Genomic DNA, 21423 nt, shown 5'->3' with positions numbered 1-21423 from the left:
AACAATATTTTTACAGTTCGACAAATATTGCACCGTAGAAAGCCGAGTTTTTGTGAGTTCTTGCAGGATTCCTTTTAGATGTCATTTTCTGTCATGCTCAATGGCTGAGCTATTTTGCTCAGTAATACTCATCAGCCATTATAATATGTCATTGAGAGAAAATGCCCTATAGGGCCTCTTTTCATCTAAATCTTACTCTGTCATTGAGTAAGGCACTGGTTTACTAGCCGGGAGACCGATCGAGAAAGTTCCTGGGGATTTTCCAGCGTGGTTCCCCCTTATCAGTAGTGTGGGAGAGAGGGCCAGGCAATGAACAGCGTCTAGTCTTTCGGATGGACGAAAAACCAAGATCCAGTGTACGAATTGGCTTGCGTGTATAAAAAACCCTCGACAGATGGAATTCGACGAGGGGCAGACGGGAAGTCGGGTACCATGACGGTTTTTTTTTAGCCGATCGGGTATAGTCTTCCGTATACAGAAGGGTACCCCAGCTATACAGTGTTTTTCTGATTGTTGCTAAAATTGATTTAAATTAACGTAGATACAGCACCTCAACAAAACATATTTTCTTTTTAGACCCGACATAAAATATAAAACTATAGAATAATTATGATCATTAAAATATTTGAACTAAATGCACTCAACAATTCCATCATTCCTTTGGTGTATAGAAAATATAGTTTTGCTTTAACACTGTTGTAAAATGCCATTTTTTAAGATAACGCTTTATACCAGTGATTCTCAACCAGTGTGCAGCGGCACAGAGATGTGCCACGAGATCCCCCTTTAAAGTGTGCCGCGAAATTTTGAACGACACACTAAGAAATTGCAAAAAAACGTGATCCCAATTGAGTATTCACTGGTGTCTATTGCCTGGAAACTTCATAACTGTGTGTCGCTAGATTTTCATATGTTCTAAGGTGTGCCGTTGGCAAAAAAAAGGTTGAGAACCACTGCCTTATACGGTATGCATAGTCATATTAAGTGCTTTTATTATATGTTATTGTTAAAGACGGGTTATAAGATTTAAATACTGAACTGACAGTTAACTCGCTATAACAGGGAAAAAATGGAAAATGAATGTATTTAAAACTTCATTCAAATTCTTTTATTTAAAGCGAAATTATGGGTGTTGTAAGTTTGGGCAAGATCTAGCGTGAATGGTACTTAACGGTACTTAACAATCGAGTCTAAGTCTCGATTATCCATTTTATTGTTAAATTTTTAAATTTCGTGTCCCCGTGTTCAAGTCCATTTGAATATCGGCCATCCGATAGGATAGAGAGTTTAGGCTAGTCAAGTGAAAATAATTGACTTTGTAACATTTGAAACCAAAATATAGACACAAGTCTCGATTATCTATTTTATTGTGAAAATTTTTAAATTTCGTGGACCCATGTTCATGTCCATTTGAATATCGGCCATCCGATGTCTAGAGAGTTGTTTATAGGCTAGTCAAGTGAATAAATGTCGAAATAAATGTGATAGGCCTACCGTCCATGATTAACTCAAAATGAAAAATTCACAAGGAAAACAACCCACGACAAAAGGGAAAATACAATAACAAATAATCTTAATGTTGGTCACACTACGTGTTTAAAAGATATCTTATTGTTAGGACATTGAATAGAACTGTTTATAACTATTCACTTTATAGAATTTGATCCAATTTTTTTGTTACCATCTATTGTCTACTTCCTATTGTATACTATTTTTCCTGGGGTTTTTCGGACGTAATAACGGAAAATTTGCTATTTTAAGTAAATGACGTCACTCTATTTATAGTAACAACATCCGGGTTTTCTGTGGTGGGCATGCTCATTCTAACTTCCGCTTCATGATCTGATACCGTTTTGAACATTTTGTACTTCTGTGTTTAGGGGGACAAATGTGATCATCTAAGCATATGTATTGATTTCAATTGAGCCTCAGGCAATCTTGTATTATACCCTTTATTTGGCAAAATGTCGAATTCTGACTTTGTTTGAAAAACAACTTTTCTATTAGGTTTAAAACAGTCATGGCGTCAACTACACAAAAACATTTTTCGCAGTTGAGATCCGATTGAAACCAGCTCGCCTTGAGCTTCGCTAGGAACCAGTTTATGGTTAAATTGATGTATGCGATTGTGATTTATTAGGTTTGAAAGGTAAGCATCCTGCATGCGTTATTCTGGAAACACAGACAGCTTAAATCATTTGAAAGAAAATGGTTATTTATTATTGTGCACTGCTATCACTTCAGGGGGCCGGGACATCCAGAGGATTCGATGGCCTCTTCTTGATTAGTCTAGGCCTAGTGAGGGGAAATGCACGCCTGAACAAGTATTATTTTGCAGATGCTAGAATATGATTTGGTGTTTAGTATTTGGACAGTAATATAAGGCATTGAATTTTAATATGATCATGATGTTGATAATTTTAATATGATCATGATGTTGATAATTTATGAAGTGCTGTTTCCTTCAAAATTGAAATATTATATAATATGTACATATTACATTTGACATTGAATATTTTGTGGTTATTTTTTGACAAGTTGCCAAGGAGACCACAGGGATACTTGTTTAAAACTTCCGGAATTGCATTCTCTAAATCCCCAAAATAGTGACAATCAAGTTAAAAGTGGGATTTTGGCTTACACTTACAATGCAGCATGGTTTGACTGCATAAGAAAATATCTTGGCCATCCATGAGTGCTGAAACGTTTGTTGTGTTTAATTACGTCATGATTCTACTCACACCACCTCTGTTGTTGAGGTTGACAGGACGGAATTCCACGCCACTCGATTGCAATTCGGGATATTCTCACATCCCCAATCTCTGGCCGGATATTTTCTCAAAGCCGAGCCACGAGTGCAATCGACATGAAACCAGACATGCTTGTCCTTTGAACAATTGCACATCGGTTGATGGGATTTATATTTTGATATGAAATCAGGTTTGTGGGTCCAACTAGGAATCCTAGTAGGATCATGTCAAACTGATCAGCAGTGAATATTCGCAAGGCCGCGACAATCACTGATAAGGATGACATCGATGCGACTTAATGAGTCACAAATATTAACTTTTTTCCTCCGACAAATTAAATTCTAAAACATTTATGTAGAATCTATTAGAAAAATAAATAAAGACGTTTGAAATATTTGTAGGTAAAAATTATTTCCTATTTAGTGTAAATAGGTATTAAAATGAGTAAAAGATTCCATTTTGCCCGGACAATAACGTCTTATGTAAACAATGCACGACGTGCCATTGAGCCAATGATTGACGCTGCCTGAGGAGGCGTCACATGTTGAAGGCAGTCATCTTTTACAGAGATATTAGAAGACTTTTGTTATCTTCTGTGAAACAGATCGGGATCGTATCTGTTTATAGAAGCCGAGATTACCTGGCACATGGCATAAACTAATAAACATTTATTTAAATCCATTTATTATGGCAATTCTGCCTTTTTAGTTTACAATTAGAAATTTTTCAGGATTTATTAATCATTTTTGTGTTTCCATGAAACTTGAATTGGTTTTTGGTATAAAAAGTTTTATTCCTCAGGATATATCTTAATCATTCAAAATATCGATATGAAACTTTGTACCTGAATCAGCCTATTATATTAATTATGCCTTTCTCAGATTTAATCATTTTTGTGTTTCCATGGAAACAATTGAGACTTATATTTTGGTTTTCAAGTGCTTTACAGTTTCTTTTGTCAGGGCATTGATATGTCATCTTGCAAATTGTACAAAATATATTTTACTCTAGGAATAAACTGCTGACATCATTTTCCATGTGGCCATGGCTTGCTTGATATAGGTCATATTTTACTATTATAGTATGAACATAGCCAGTTATTATACTCTGTAATTTTTTTTAGTAGGAGTTAGGTCACAACTTCATGCAAAAGGACCAAATCAATTTTATTTATTTTAGGTCTTGGGGCTTGTGCTAACTAAATTGCCTCTTTCAATCCTGCTTAAGCAATGTTTGGTTTAACAGTTCAAAATTGGAAGTATGAACATTTGAAAAGAGCAACCAATACTGCATTGTTTTTTAATTATTTTTGATTTTTTAGAGACACAGGTTGTCCATTTTTTAACAAATGTTCTTGAAGAAGTTTAAGTTTGTGTGACCTAACACTGTAGTTAGTAATGCTGAGATGACTAATGTTTTAAACTAGCGTACAAGTGACATGTTTTACAGCTAAGTAAATGTTGCATAATACATGCAGCTGATTTATGATGACTGTATAATTTACTAACCACATTCATTCTGTTTGGATATTATTTTCATCTCTTGGGGGTGGTGGGGGGGGGCTTGAATGGCCGAATGGTTAGCACTTGCACGCTGTATCATAAGATCTGTCGTTGAATCAACTGGCGTGGTTTCGATTCCCCGGTTGTACATGCCAAGGAGTATGGTCGCCTGTCCAACCTCATTGGTTATCTCCAGGTCCTCCGGTTTCCTCCCACTGCTAAAGACCCCTACGCGCAAGCGAATTATTGAAATAAAATAGAACCATTTGTTATTCCCAAATGACCTCGTTTGTGTTGAGTGGACGTTAAACCCAATTTCTGTCCCTATATTTTCATCCCCGTAAATAGAGCTTTGGCTTGCTAACCAAGAGGTCACATGTTCGACCCCGATGTCGGTCGACACGGTTCTCTGGATATTCCCACTTGGCTTCCCTCCCAGTCAGTGTTGCAGGACAAAGAGTCTGGACAGGAACAGTGTATAGTTGTTAGGATGGGACAAAAAAGAACCCATATAAGTTGGAATTCGAAATACAAATAATAAAATTGGAGGAGTTTTTATCTTCTGTAATTTATAGATTAATTTAAATTGAATAATATTGATTTGTTTTTTTTGTGACAAGCAGTTTGGTATTGTTATTCATGCTGCAATCAGTAAAATACTAATGATTGAATTAACATGTTACATTTGATAAATTGCTGAATCATCATGGATAGATTATCATGTATTATATTTCAACTGAATTCTGACGACGACGACTACTAGGATTCATGGATTGATTATCATGTATTATATATTTTAACTTAATATACTTCCTCCGACAAGGACGACGGTAGATATTAGTGACTAGGGTTCATGCCTAGAAACTAAATCATTTAACAAAGGGGAGCAGACCTAGATTAGATATAATACTCATGGGCAAACATCTATACTAGTTCTCTGCAATTAAACTGACGAGAGAAAGGAAAGCAGACCTAGATTAGATATAATACTCATGGCAAACATCTATACTAGTTCTCTGCAATTAAACTGGGCGTCCCTGAGAAAACTTACAAAGTTGGGTAATCCTCCACTAATGCTTGTTACACACAAGTTTGAGGTTGAAATCATGCGTCTGCTGCGGCATACCACTTGACCCAATGACAGACCTTGTGATCTAGAGCGCACCCGTTTTAGACAACTCAACAACCCACCTTTCCACAATTTATATATAGAAATTGATGATTTCTGTTCGCTCGTTGGGGAGTGACTGGATAATCATGTTTATATACACGTTGGTTTTGTAGTAGCAAGTAGTTGCGATTAAAAAGCCACTTGTACAATTGAACGGGGAGTTGGATGGCCGAATGGTTAGCACATGCACGCTGTATCATAAGGTCTGTCATTGAATCAACTGGCATTGTTTCGATTCCCCAGTTGTACGTGACAAGGAGAAGGGGTCGCCTGTCCAACCTCATGTGTTTTCAGTGGGTCCTCCGGTTTCATCCCACTGCTATGGGCAAGCGAATTATTGAAATAAAATTGAACCATGTGTTAGTCCCGAAATCACCTAGTTTGTGTCGAGTGGACGTTAAACCCCATTTCTTTCTCTCCGTGTACAATTGAAGAATTGTAAAGTTGAAACAAATCTTCAGACCAGGCAAATACACCACATCGTCATATTTTCTTATTAAATTTACGTAGCTCAACGCACCTTTATTTACGGTCTTTTTCGGGATGTGGGTCTACCCCTTTAATAAATACACAGGCCTAAACATTAGATTAAGTTCCTAATGTATTATATATTATAATATACTATATCATAAATTATTATAATAGTGAATATAGACAGGTTCCAACTGTTTGATTTATTTACTTTCTGTCCATGCTTACTCAACTGTATGTTCAGGACATTTGTAACGTTAGACTTAAACTTTAATATTGTGATACAATTCAGTAGCCGAGAAAAAATAGATAGGTTTTTAGAAAGAAAATTGGAACTTCTACTCTAGAGGGATTTCTTCATTGTAATAATTTGATAAGATTCAATAGGTTTTTAGAAAGAAAATTGAAAGTAGTACTAGAGGGCTTTCTTCATTGTGATAACTGTAATAATTTGATAAGATCCGATAGGTGTTTTGAAAAAGAAATTGAAAGTAGTAAAAGAGGGTTTTCTTCATGTAAATATTTGATAATGGATAAAAGTTGTGAATTATAAGCACATGGCACTGGGCAGTATGTGAAATTAAGTGCAGTGCATTTTTGGCTGCTGCGCACAAGCAAATTATCGAAGTAAAGTTATATCATATGTTAGTCCCAAAATGATTTTAAATGACTGTTTATCTTATGCCAAATAGAATTAAACCCAATGTATCCTCTTATCTTCAAACATGGCATGGTGTGCACGTTGGAATTCGATACATGTGTAAGAGTTGGCAAATTTCCCTTATAGCACACTGTATGGCACATGCCCGTCTTCATAAGCCCAGTCGGAGTAGGACATTAAGCCCCATTCCATTTCATTTCACTGACAACATGGCATATTTTCTCCATTGAAATAAAATGTAACTAATATGTTTATAAATATAATATGTCATAAACTAAATAGACATTAATCAACATGTCATCTATGTGTGGTCTGTATAGTCGATTATACCCCGAGGCTACGAATATATTTCACAATTAACACAAATTTATTCTACCTATAATTTCAAAAAATTCAAACATATTTTTCAAAAGAGTGACTTAGTGTATTGTCCTGCCGTAATTAGACATTTGTTTCTGTTTTCTGATTGATTATTGATTTAATTTTTTTGTTACAGTTTGAAAAATGGGTGCCTTTCTTGATAAGCCAAAGACAGATAAGCACAATGAAGGTGGTTGCGGTAATGGTTTACTATATGGATTATGCAGTATGCAGGGATGGAGAGTCGAGATGGAGGATGCTCATGCGGCTGTAATAGGACTTCCGGGAGGACTTAAGGATTGGTCCTTCTTCGCCGTGTTCGACGGCCATGCTGGAGCCAAAGTATCAGCTTACTGTGCTGAACAACTTCTTGATCATATAATCGCCAACGAAGATTTCCGTGGTAAAATTGATATCACGGAGGGGACAGAAGTACAACCATCTATTGAAGATGTCAAAAAGGGGGTTAAAACTGGGTTTCTGAAACTCGATGAAAAAATGAGAAAAATACCCGAAATGGCGAGCGGGGAAGATAAGAGTGGATCAACTGCGATCTGCGCGATCGTCTCTCCTAGCCATGTTTTCTTCGCTAATTGTGGGGACTCCCGAGCGGTACTGTGCCGTGAAGGTAAATGTGCGTTTGGTTCAACAGATCATAAACCAGTTAATCCCATAGAAAAAGAACGTATTCAAAATGCCGGAGGTAGTGTGATGATCCAGCGGGTCAATGGCTCACTGGCCGTTTCTCGAGCTCTTGGAGATTTTGAATATAAACAAGTGGAAGGAAAAGGTCCGTGTGAACAACTCGTTTCTCCGGAACCAGAAATATTTATCATGGAACGACATGCAGATGATCAGTTCATGGTGTTGGCTTGCGACGGAATTTGGGACGTTATGACTAATGAGGAACTGTGTGCATTTGTCCAAAGCCGAATGCAAGTGACTTCAAGTTTAGAACAAATTTGTAATCAAGTAGTCGATACATCATTATATAAGGTAATATTTATGGTGTAAGGGGGGTAATTCCTAGTAATTTTTATGGTGAGGGGAGGTAATTATTATTAAAATTGGATAAATGACATTTTCTACACACATAATAGGTTATAGGGTTGTTGACAGTGTAAAAGAATGGACAATTAGCTTGCAGTATGGAGGGCTTGCTTAATCGGTGACCTTGTATTGGATGTGGCAGTTTGGTAGACTGGTAGAATTAGTGACATTGTGGTAGGTTGGGCGAATTAGTGACATTGTGGTAGACTGGGACAATTAATGACATTGTGATAGACTGGGACAATTAGTGACATTGTGGTAGACTGGGAGAAATAGTGACATTGTGGTAGACTGGGATACTTAGTGACATTGTGGTAGACTGGGATACTTAGTGACATTGTTTTAGACTGGGAAAAATATTAATATTGTGTTAGACTGGGACAATTAGTGACATTGTTTTAGACTGGGACAATTAGTGACATTGTGGTAGACTGGGTAAATTAGGCTGGGCTGGGAGAATTACATGTAGTGACAGTGTTGTGGGCTCATGAATTAGTGACAGTGGAAGGCTGGGTGAATTAGTGACTGTGTCATAGGCTGGGATATTTAGTGATGTTATGTTGAATGAGAGGTGGTGGCATTATATTATAGGGTCAGAGATTAAGGTGACCATACCTGGGTGGGGTTGGAGAGTTGGTGCCAGTATAAGGCAGGAGTTTGGTGAAAATAATGCTCTCTCTAGCATTGTAAATTTAAACTTAAACAATAGGTTCAAGGAAATGGATGATTTTAAAAATCAAAGTACCATTTATCTAAATCAACCAGCAGTATTTCCAGACTTAAACAAGTTGTGTGGCCATACGGGGGAACTTTTTGCTAAAATTGTTGTCATGTATTTTAGCTGACAAGAAACATTGTCTAGTTGTTTGTATGGGACAAAAACGAATGCGTATTCTTATTAGCCCAGTTGGTACAGAAAGTAGAAATCGACATAAATTCGTTTTCTAGATGTTTGTAAAAATTTGAGAAAGATGCAGTTGAATGTCCACTTGTTGGTCTGGGAATTGATAATTAATTAGTATTTTTCTGGGAAAATTTTGCTATCGTTTTGATAATCTTGTAACACTTACATGTATATATAATAGAGAAGGGATTATAGGAGTATACTAATGCTGATCATTAATAGAATTTAAATTAAGTGGTGCAAATAATTTGATGTTTTTGTAGTGCAGTAACATTCTACCGTGTACTGTACATCTACATGTATGTTCTACCCATCATCCTACACATGGGGAAACTCTCCAATCCACTGTGGCCCCGATCCTTATTCAACTGTATCATATGCGAGTCCTTTTGTATTATGTCCATTGGTTAGGATCTGTTCAAATTGATATTATTTCCCAAGTCCAGTTTCTACGTCAGTCTTAAGTGTTGCCTAATCGGGATGAAAATACACGTAAATTTGAAAGAACTGTTGACAGTTGGAATTTGATGAAGAATAATTGAATGCTCTGCTGTCTGGGCAAAATTCTCCGGATTAGGAAATTTGATAAAGACTAGGCGGAAAGAAAAAATAAGATTGTCCCCTGTTTCTCTTGCTTGTTTATTTATTATGACAGTGCTGTACATTTACGTGTGATTATTGGTGAATATTTGTTTATTATGACAGGGCTGTACGTTTACATGTGATTATTGGTGAATATTTTCAGGGCAGCAGAGATAATATGAGTATCGTCATAGTGGCAATGAATGGAGCACCAAAAGTTTCAGAAGAAGCACAAAAAAAGGAACAAGAATTAGATGAAAAAATAGAAACTACAATTAAAGGTATGTTCTTATTACCCCCAGGGTGTTAAAGTGCTTGGGTGGTTCTAGGTATATTCTTATTACCCCCAGGGTGTTACAAGGTTTGGGTGGTTCTAGGTATATTCTTATTATCCCCAGGGTGTTACAAGATTTGGGTGGTTCTAGGTATATTCTTATTACCCCCAGGGTGTTACAAGGTTTGGGTGGTTCTAGGTATATTCTTATTATCCCCAGGGTGTTACAAGATTTGGGTGGTTCTAGGTATATTCTTATTACCCCCAGGGTGTTACAAGGTTTGGGTGGTTCTAGGTATATTCTTATTATCCCCAGGGTGTTACAAGATTTGGGTGGTTCTAGGTATATTCTTATTACCCCCAGGGTGTTACAAGATTTGGGTGGTTCTAGGTATATTCTTATTACCCCCAGGGTGTTACAGTGTTTCAAAATTGAATATCTACTAAAATTTGGATTTTATCTTTAGTTAAAATTTCGTGAAACAGGCCCCTGATTCTAATTTTTAGTGATCCCTTAGCCGTTTAAATTCAAAGAAGAAGAAGCAGAAATGCCTGGGCCAAATTCTCCCTTTTGCATTGCATTCTTTTGAACATTATATACAGGCTACATTTATCACCAAGCGTTGTATGTGACAATGAGTAGGGGTTGCCTGTCCAGCCTCATGAATTTCCCGGGTTCTCCGGTTTCCTCCCACTGCTAAAGACCCCTACGCGCAAGCAAATTATTGAAATAAAATTAAACCATCTGTTAGTCCCTAAATGACCTAGTTTGTATTCTCTCTCTCTCTCTCTCTCTCTCTCTCTCTCCCACAGTGTTTTGTTCTTGACATTAGTAAGCAGAAGAAACTTTGGGAATTTTTGAGATTTTTTATAAAAACTTACAGGCTTATTGCTCTTGTTCATGTAGTGTCGGCCACTGGTAGCACGTTGAAAATTCTCTGACAGTTGGAAACTTAAATAAGAGTAGGATGTACCACCACTGCCTGGGTTAAATTATTCTTATAGCACATTCCATTGTTTATGCCCGTCTTCATAATCATAAGTTTGGTTGATTCTAAACTTTCTCGCCATTCCATTCCATGATTGTCATGCCCTGGGGATAGCATTGGTTGTTAACCTCCAGTCATCTCTCTCTCTCTTGTCATACATGGTTTTACCGCAGTGCTTACTCTGATAAAAAAATAAATTAAAATCTGGGCCCTTATTCACGAAAACTTAAACTAAGATACAATCGAAATTTTAAGAAATACTGCAATTCGATTGGCTGACCCGCATATTGATCAGCCAATCGAATTGCAGTATTTCTTAAAATTTCAATTGTATCTTAGTTTAAGTTTTCGTGAATAAGGGCCCTGGCGTTTATTATGATAAATTTTGGTATGCCTGTAGTGATATTTTTTTTTCACAAAAAATTAGGCTTTGTATATTTTTCATGTCATCCATTCGTTCTGATCTTTTGCGCTCTTGTTGGCTTATTTTGAATTATTAGATTCCTAGCTCAATGTCCGACTTCACCCGGGTCCCAAGATCTGCTTCCTCGACATCTTCCTGTCTTGCATGCTTTTCTGCTAGCTTAAATCCTCTGTTACTATTATTAAACTTAATTATCATAATGAATAGAGTTACCCCCCATTAACCATAAATTGGAGTAAAACAGTTCAGCAGCAGACACAAGATTTTTAGCTGTGTTAAACTAATATATGATCTTGACCTTCATAAATATCGAATTGATTTTATTACTTACTTTTAAATGTTTAAATAATTTAGCTCCTGTTTACTTCTCAGATCTTTTAGAACTTTATACACCTGGCCGAACATTACGTACATCAGATAAACTACTTTTAAAGCCCAAAACTGTTCAACTAGTCTCTTATGGTCAGAGCTCTTTTAGTTATCAAGCACCTGTTTTATGGAATAATCTACTATTTAGTTTAAGATGTTGTACATCTCTATATTCTTTTAAAAAACAACTTAAAACACATTTATTTAATCAGGCTTTTAACTGACTCTGTATACAATCGTTAACATGTCCATAATCTTGTTGTTTATTTATGATTATATTGTCACTTTGTAAAGTGCCCCTGAACATGTTATATCAAAGGGCGCACTATAAATAATAATAATAATAATAAATCATGGCCTAAAACATTGACAAGATCATGCTGGTTAATTTGATACCACATATGTGGGGGGGGGGGGGGTGGATGGCCGAATGGTTAGCACGTGCGCACTGTGCTGTATCTACGGTCTGTCATTGAGTCAACTGGCGGGGTTTCGATTCCCCGGTTGTACGTGACAAGGAGTATGGTCGCCCCTCCAACCTCGTGGATTTTCTCCGGGTCCTCCGGTTTCCTCCCACTGCCAAAGACCCTTACGCGCAATCGAATTATTGAAATAAAATTATACCATGTGTTAGTCTCGAAATGACCTAGTTTGTATCGAGTGGACGTTAAACATCATGGGGTGGATCACGGTGTCGAAGCGCAATGGGCGAACATACTTAGATGCATCTTTGATTTTATTTATATAGATAACTTGTCTCTTTGTTTCAATGTTTTTGGATAACCTTGTGTGTTTTCTCCGGGTCCTCTTGTTTCCTTCCACTGCTAAAAGACCCATATGTGCAAGCCAATATAATGAAATAAAATTGAACAATTTTTTCAATATGTAATTTCTGAAATGACCTAGTTTGTGTCAAGTGGACATTAAACGCTCTCTCTCTCTGTAATATAAAGAACCAAAGGTAGGTTACAGTTTATAAATGCATATATATATATATATATATATGTCCAATTTGATTAAAATACAGATCAATATTTCGTTTCGTTTTTTTTTATACTTTTGATGGCCTACACTACATGTACATAAAGATCTGACCAGTTGTAGCGATAGGTCGCGTCAGAGGTCATACGAGCGGCTTTTGACCCTATTAACCAATCAGCATTGATGTTACTAGTGGATTACCCACAGTTCCATGCAAAACACGCCTAAAGCTCGCCGTAACAGACCGTTTCATTGGCTAATTCCTCAAACCATTCAGAACATGTCAATGATAACAACTCTTCCCGAAGATCTGGCCCCAAGTTCACAAAGCATTCTCAGACTTGAGTTGAGAATTTACTCAACTTTCAATCACTGTTTATGAGAAATATCTTTGATCCAGAAACACAAAACGTTTCACATAGTTTCTTTTTAATGTATTTGATATATTAAAACAACAAAAGTTTTATAAAGGGCTATAGTTTAGGCAAACAATTTTGAGTAAAAAGTCTTAGAATGCTTTGTGAACACGGGGCCTGTGTTTTAATCATATTATTGATCATTTGTCGTAAATACAAACTCAAAATGGAACCAAGAGTGAAACTTTGAATTATAAAATCCTACATGTACTCATTGCTATTTTACACATTACAGAAATACTGGAGACGGAACCGCAAGAAAATCAGGACCTTCCATATATTGTACATGTTTTAGCTAATACTTTAGAAGAAATGTTCCCTCCTGGTGGTGGTATAGCTTCTAAGTAAGTCCAGCTTTAATATTTATCATGGGATCAGGTGAAGCTTGGGTCGTTCGGTATCTGTAGTTGAATAATTTCCACACCTCTAAATGTATTTAACCAGGAGGACACCTGATCACACACGCCAGCAAATTACCTGAATGTATTTAACCAGGAGGCAGGAGGACACCTGATCACACACGCCAGCAAGTTACCTGAATGTATTTAACCAGGAGGCAGGAGGACACCTGATCAAACACTCCAGCAAATTACAATTTTAGTTGTACATGACATTTTGATTTGTCTTTTGATAAAATCAGGAAAAAAAAGACAAACTTCTGTCGAGGAACTATACCTGACAATGGCAGAGACTGATGCTGTTTTCCACGCGTCAATTTTTTAGATACCTTTGCTCTTGCTGTAAGGTGTAACTGTATTAATTTGTCATTAAAAATCTGTTAATTGATTTTCTTAATTAGGGATCTTGTTTTATCTGCTAAATGGCTTTCAAAGTGTTTTATCTACATATTGCACCACATTTTTGTTAATTAATCATTATTTGCTTGGTAACGATATCTGTATGTGTATCTATGTGTATCGATACGAAGCATGTTAATAAAGTTCAGAAGTAGTATATCCATATAAGTGTGTTAATTTTAGGGATCTTGTCGCAAAAAATTTAGTTGCCATTAGTTACATGATATTAAATCTTTTTTTTTTTATCCTCTTTACAGAAGAACTTTAATTGAAACGATCTATCGTAGATTACGACCCCAAGAAGAAGTAAGTTCTATTATTTTCTGTATTTATTCTATGGGTGACGGGAGCTACTGTGGCTCAGTGAGTAAGACCTTAGTTTGTTAACCTGGAGGTCATGTGGTGGATCCCTGCGTTGAACAAGAAAGTCCATCAGGGTTTTCTGACATGGTTCCCCCCATTTCAATGGTGCAGGATGAAGACCTATATATAGTCATTCGGATGGGATGAAAAACCAAGGCCCAGTGTAGGCCTACACATTGGTGGGCACGTAAAAGAATCCTTGGCAGTTGGAATTCGATATAAGAGTAGGCCGTAGCACCGCTGGTCAGTCAAAATTTCCCTTATAGATCTAAAAATGTACTCGGTATGTGCATGTAAAAGATCCGTTGACTTCAGAAATCTACATGTGGAATTGGCAGAAACATAAGTGTCAGGGCAAAATTTCTCTCATAGCACACTGTGTGACGTAGGAGGGTTGGATGGCCGAATGGTTAGCATGTGCGTGCTGTATCAAAATAAGGTCAACTGGTGTGGTTTCGATTCCCCGGTTGTATGTATGACATAGAGTAGTGTCGCCTGTCCAACCTTGTGGGTTTTCTCCGGGTCCTTCGGTTTCCTCCCACTGCTAAAGACCCCTACGTGCAAGCGAATTATTAAAATAAAATTGAACCATGTGTTTGTCCCGAAATTACCTAGTTTGTGTCGAGTGGACATTAAACCCCATCTCTCTAGTTGTAATAAAGTAGGATGTTAAACCCCATTTTATTTTATACCATATGTTTTTCTATTACAGGAAGAAGGTCAATAGGGTTAGATTGAAAATAAAATCACATTGAAGATGACTAATCTAGTTATAGTGTGATATACAAACATTAGCTGATTTCCTAATATGGTCAAACGTCAAAATAAACTCTGGGAATCGGCTTGAAGGCCTTAACACAGCCATATTTGTTCAACTTGTACATTGTATTGTATAGGACTGAGACTATTCATTTATATAATGATGCACCATTGGGGGGAGATAACTCTATGGTAGGGGCAAAATAGGGCCTGCTTGATGGACTGTTAGACATTGCTGACCTGTTTCTGAATCGAGTCAAATAGAACAGGCACCTAGAAATATACAAGAGTGACATTTTTCCCTCCCAGCATGGACAGAACCTGAATATGTTCTGCCGTTGAACTGGTTCTTACTGCCACCTATCATTGTGTTATCTCCCCTTTGATCAACCACAGTATCAATATTAGAACACAGGTGTCGCCACACTTCACCATCAGTTGCTAGGTTAGAACAAGATGGTGGTCAAATGTCTGTTCTGTAATCATAATAATCACTATAATATATACTTATCATGTTATTTTCATATTTGGGCATTTTATTAGCGTATTATTGCTCGGGTGGAATTGCATGGGCACATTTTATTATGAATATTAGATTTATATAGAGTGCATGGGGTTATCAGACATTTTATGCTGCTCTGTTTTATTCTTCAAGCATGTTACCGGGATATATCGGCCTTACCCTCGTTACCTACCCAGATATTGCCCAAATTCAACATTTCATTGGTCCCAGACCAGAAGTAATATTGAAGCGATTGTTGTCACAATTTTGACACGGTATTTACGGTTAATAGTAGAAGAGTATTTTCTGTGACCAGCTTTATTCAGGCTAGATCAAATATCAGATCCGAGGGAACAGCCTAGATGTGTCAAAGATGAGAAAAGGGCCAGTCTAATATATTGATATTGACTAAACCAATATATATATATATCATAGTATCATATGACATTTGTTTGGTCCCAGTCCTCATATTGTATGTATAGTTGTTGATTAATCAAAAAATTGAGAAAAGAATCTAACTAACTTCTGATTCTGTTTGTTTTGTTAAAGAAAATCTGTCATTAGTTTGGTTGGAGTTGTATAATGATTGTTGGTATAATGTTTTATTATTTTATAGTGCTCACACTCAAATAGATCAAAAATACTGATCAGTCCACTAGAATAATCACTCTAAAATACTGGTAAATCCACTAGAATATTCACTCTAAAATACTGGTGAATACACTAGAATATACACTCTAAAATACTGGTGAATACACTAGAATATTCACTCTAAAATACTGGTGACTCCACTAGAATATTCACTCTAAAATACTGGTGACTCCACTAGAATATTCACTCTAAAATACTGGTGACTCCACTAGAATATTCACTCAAAAATACTGGTCAATCCACTAGAGTATTCGCTCTAAAATACTGGTCAATCCACTAGAGTATTCACTCTAAAATACTGGTCAATCCACTAGAATATTCACTCTAAAATACTGGTCAATCCACTAGAATATTCACTCTAAAATACTGGTGACTCCACTAGAGTATTCACTCTAATATACTGGTGAATACGCTAGAATATTCACTCTAAAATACTGGTGACTCCACTAGAATATTCACTCTAAAATACTGGTGACTCCACTAGAATATTCACTCTAAAATACTGGTGACTCCACTAGAGTATTCACTCTAAAATACTGGTGAATACGCTAGAATCTTGACTTGGTAGATGGGTTGTTAATATGAAATACTGGTGAATATTCACTCCATGAGAAATGTCTGTAAATACTTAAATCTCTAGCTGGCTAAATGTTAAATGTAAGATCAGTTGAATAAATAAATGAATATCTTTATTTCCGCCATTGTGAGCACTATAAGTTAATAATTACAAGCTATAATTTATATATAGAATAATATTTAGTCAGCTGATTATCAGATGACTTCCATTTGTCGAACCTGTCAACACTCTTTAACCTCGTGATTCTCGGCCAAAATGTCTGATTGCTTCTCACTTTAAGATGACCTTCTACAAGAAGAAGAAATTGTCTTTTTTCTGAATTATTAAAAGGGAATTATCATCTATAACTCATGTCTGTCTATATTTATTTAGGGGTAGGGTCGCTTGTCCAACCGTGTGGGTTTTCTCCAGGCCCTCCAGTTTACTCCCACTGCTAAAGACACCTACGTGCAAGCAAATTATTGAAATAAAATTGAACCATATGTTAATCCCGAAATGACCTTGTTTGTGTTGAGTGGACATTGAATCCGATTTCTATCTCTCTCTGTTGATATTTATTTCATGGATTTATCGAGTATGAGCGACACCATGTTAAAAATCTGAAAAGGTCATTTCTTACGCAGTATCGAAAAAACTCAAAAGTAGACAGAAATGGTTAGGAGAAATAGGCAATTTTTTTGCCATCAATTATTTCCATGGCTTTAATACGGAACAAACCTGTATGACTACCCTAATTCATTTGTTCTAGAGTGAGATGAGTTTAATATACACTATGCCTGTTCCCCAATCCTTCAGATATAAACAAAATCAAACATTTTAGTTGGCCAGATTCACAGGTTAACGCGTAGTGAAGGGTTTCGGAGGAATGGTGAGGCTTGATATATATATACATATATTATAAACAATGCCTCATATGTATAGAAAGCATCTAGTATGATTATTCTTTGTTGAAATAAGAAAGAAAATTTATGATATAAAGAGAAATTATTGTTATCCATTTCGGTTTATTTTATATTTGTTTTGTGAAACTTAACCTTGATTTGTAGATCACCTTATGTCAATTTGAGTTGATTGAAATGTTGTTTATTTGATTAGAGCCTATAATCTGTTTTATTCTGTGAGCTGTATTAGGAATCTAAACCTGTCGAATCATTTCTTCAACAATTACCCTTTCTTACGTTCCTCCATTTTTATACCTCCTCCAAAATAACTTTCATCACTTTCATTCTGAACAATATCAAGAAATCGGGATGTATTAGAATAATGTTGCCTGCTAATTTTGTGTGCAAAGACAAATTTAGATAATTGATTTGTAATAAGCATATTTAATGATATAATAAGTGTTTTCGGACAAGTCGACTTGATTAAGATTTTGGACATATTTTGTAAAAATAATGTCTTTTGTAGCACTACCAACGTTTTAGACGAACATTTACAGACAGAATTTGATTAGCAAAATCAACATTTTAGGCCAAAAATTGTACAAATTTGACTTTTGTCGACTAGAAAAATCAACAATTGAGAGGAACATTGTAAAAATCGACCATCAGAACCTGATTTTTTTTAAAGTTTGTTGTATATTTGAAATATATGAAAGTTTATTTTGATGTGGAACTATGCAGATTTATCTGTCCTGCCAGGTGATTGCTAGTCAGCTCGTAAAATGAAACAGTTTTTTATATTAATACTTAGTTGGTGTATCTCTAATCGTAGCCTAACAAAACCAGGGTCCGTTTGTACGACCACAACACTGTTAGTTGTATAACAATCTGATTAAAACACAGATCCTATTTCTTTTCGTTTTTTATCGTTTTACTTGTCTTTACTACACTAGGATCTGGAAGACTTGTTATATAACCAGCGTTCTGCTTGATGTGATGGATTAGCCAATGACTTGGTCTGTTACGGCGAGTTCTTGGTGTGTGGTGTACGGAACTGTGGGTATCCGACTAGAAACATCAACACTGATTGGTTAATCAAAAGTCTGATGTCATAGGGTCAAAAGCCGCTCGTATGACCCCTGATGCGACGTTCCACTGGTCAGATCTTCATGGAGTAGAGGTCATCGAAAGTATAAAAACCGTAAATGTGATATAGATCTGTATTTTAATCAGATTGTTTGTCTCGGCCTGATTAGTTCAACTTGTGAGATGTACTAGACACTCTGTCATTATTCTTCTCCCTACAATTATTACTTGGTACCATCAACCTTAAAGGGGCAGTCCCCAGTTTCCAAAAACAATTAAACTCGTAGAATATATAACATATTTACCTGGTTTGAGGACTTCAAATCATGGATGTAGGCATGATTATCCAGTGGCTTACACAGCATGGTATTTGATGACTTGTGGGCCAACTGGTCAACCCTAACATAGAAACTGAAAGTTTGTGTTTCTTTGAAAAAGTATCACAGCGTTTTACGTATTTAATAGGTCTAGCCTAGTCTTTCTTCCAGTAAATTTTAATATGTGGGGCTGCTCCTTCAAAATAACACTCCTTTATCAGGGCCGAATAAAGCTGGCATGGGGGACCCCTGGTTGAAAATATCACAGGGTCCCCTGGTTGTAGCTCAACCAAGCCTGTCCTTTATTCAAGGTTTATGATAAGATATCATCTTTCAGTTCATTGCAAGAATTAAAACATGTAAAACTTTCTTTAAAAAACGTATAACAAATGTCACTTAACGTGAACAGACGTCACGTCATTAACGCATGTTGACGTCATCAACTAAATTTTACTCAGCAGTTGCCACCAATGGCGGCTTAATGACATAAATACCAAGTTAGATTAAGTAGTGCCGATAATATTCATTTTGTATGTTAATTATTGAATATAAAATTTCACAACAAACTCTGTAATTATTTAGAAAATAAATGAATAAGTTTGAAGTATTTTATTAAGAGTTTAGATTCAGAGTCTCTACAACTGTACTTAAACAAGGTCTATGTGTAATGTCATAGATTGGGTCCACCATATTAGGTCTATTTGACAAGGCCAACTCATCAAGTTTGGTCAAAGGTCACGAGATGTAAACATGGCTAGCGCTAATCCTGACCCTAACCTTGGACCTAGCCCTAATGTTTACCCTAACCTACAATCTCGCCAACAATCACTACATGCCCCTACCTTATATACATCTGGACGACCGTGACAAAAATTGAGCTGGCCTTAACAAATAGATTTAGCCCTATATTAGGTCAAACAAAAAAAACCACATGGACAAATTACAACACCAACCTTTCCCGTATTATTTTCAAAAACCCTTGATCAGTAATTAAACCAGGGAAATTTTGCCTGGACAGCAGCGCTACAGCCTACTCTTATATCGATTTCCAATGCTAGGATTCTTTGACGTGCACTCCAATGTGTACATGGAACCTCGGTTTTTTTTTGTCCCATCCGAACGACTAGACAGCTGTCCTTGTCAGCCCCCCCCCCCCCACTGAGAAGGAGATCCACGCCAGAAAATCCCGGCCAAGGCAGGGATCGAACACGCGACCTCCAGGCTAGCGAGTCAGCGTCTTACCCACTTACCCACTTAGCGCAACAGCAGCAAGTGCGTCCAAAATCATCAGAAAACACTATACTGATCTCCAAGAAATTCACCCGAAAATATTCACACAGAAACTTATAATTGCATATTCTAAAAATAAAAATCTGAACGACATCCTAGTGCACAGTAAATTAGATTAAATAAGACCAGTCTCCACCCTGACCCAAAACAAACCATATATCAAATCCTATGCCTAACCGTTAGTAATTAAAATCAATTAGATATAATCATCCCTAGCCGTAACCCGGTGATGTGGAACAAACACGATTTTTTAGAAAATCCAATCCGTAGTAGGAAACACACTAATGTGGCTCTCTCCCGAGAGCCTCAAATTTATTTTCTTTTTTCTTCAGAAACAATAATACCAGAATACCAGAAGCACCACCCAAGGAAGACCATCAGCGCCACCAACACCAATAAACAGTGAAATCGCCTTTGTATATAAATCTAATGTATTGTATGTATTTTAATAAAACTAGGAAATATCACGAACTAATTTTTTATCATCCTAGGTCAATGCTTATGTGGAGACTTAACCTCTCCCCCAAATTCTTAAACCTAACCCTCGTATAACACTAATAAGATTTATCACATGATGTATTTGAAGAGTCCAGGGGAAGAACGATCTAAGTCACATTTTTGTCTTTTCGCATAAAAGGCAAAACAGACTTTTGGACGAGAATGTTTGACGCGAACAGACCAACCAGTGGGTTTAATTACAACTTGAAGGTGGTGTTTAATACGAATCATAATTACCAGTACCACTGACATCAACTTTTCAGGCAAATTAAGGTTAAATAACGAAATAACGGGTACGATGGACCTGTATTTGTCCTGGAGGCCATTTTAGAAAGGCCTAGGTTCGATGTGACTCCGATTGTTTTTACCTGAAATTGATTGTTCCACAGAAAGCTTATACAATTTGCTACCAAATGGCGCCATTAACTGGGGTTCATTGAAAAAGTGACTTAGATCTTCATTTGAGTGTAAACCAAAACTAGTTGAAGTTGTAAAATTAATAGATCCTTTAGGGACGGATTCCTCTGACCGTTACTGTCCGTTCCCATTAAACAGCAATATGAAATCAATGAAACTATCGCTCGATCTGTCCCACGGATGTTTTCATATCTTTAAACATACTAAACTTAGGTTGCCTGTCTACAGTTAGCTCCGCTTGAAAACAGACACTAAGCTAGTTGACCGACATTTTAAGTCCTAAATTGACGATTTTAATCGAAAGCACTTTATATGCTTCAAGAATTTTGTTAAGTAGTTATTCTGCTTCCATTTAATAAAATTGAAAAGGTTTAATTAGTG

The 21423-nt window shown here is 36.5% G+C and overlaps 1 protein-coding gene across 1 annotated transcript; it reads left to right on the top strand.

Annotated features, from left to right (window-relative positions):
* The first annotated feature begins 1819 nt into the window (after window positions 1-1819).
* On the top strand, window positions 1820-19441 carry LOC126822545 (protein phosphatase 1B). Its single transcript, XM_050551491.2, has 6 exons — window positions 1820-2149; window positions 7052-7911; window positions 9615-9732; window positions 13140-13248; window positions 13959-14007; window positions 14777-19441. Exons 2-6 carry the CDS (start codon window positions 7060-7062, stop codon window positions 14789-14791), a joined length of 1143 nt encoding a protein of 380 aa, XP_050407448.1. The 5' UTR covers window positions 1820-2149; window positions 7052-7059; the 3' UTR covers window positions 14792-19441.
* The last annotated feature ends 1982 nt before the right edge of the window (window positions 19442-21423 follow it).

The sequence above is a fragment of the Patella vulgata genome, chromosome 5, assembly GCF_932274485.2.
Source record: "Patella vulgata chromosome 5, xgPatVulg1.2, whole genome shotgun sequence".
NCBI lineage: Eukaryota > Metazoa > Mollusca > Gastropoda > Patellidae > Patella > Patella vulgata.
This window is presented reverse-complemented; position numbering and strand designations above follow the sequence as displayed.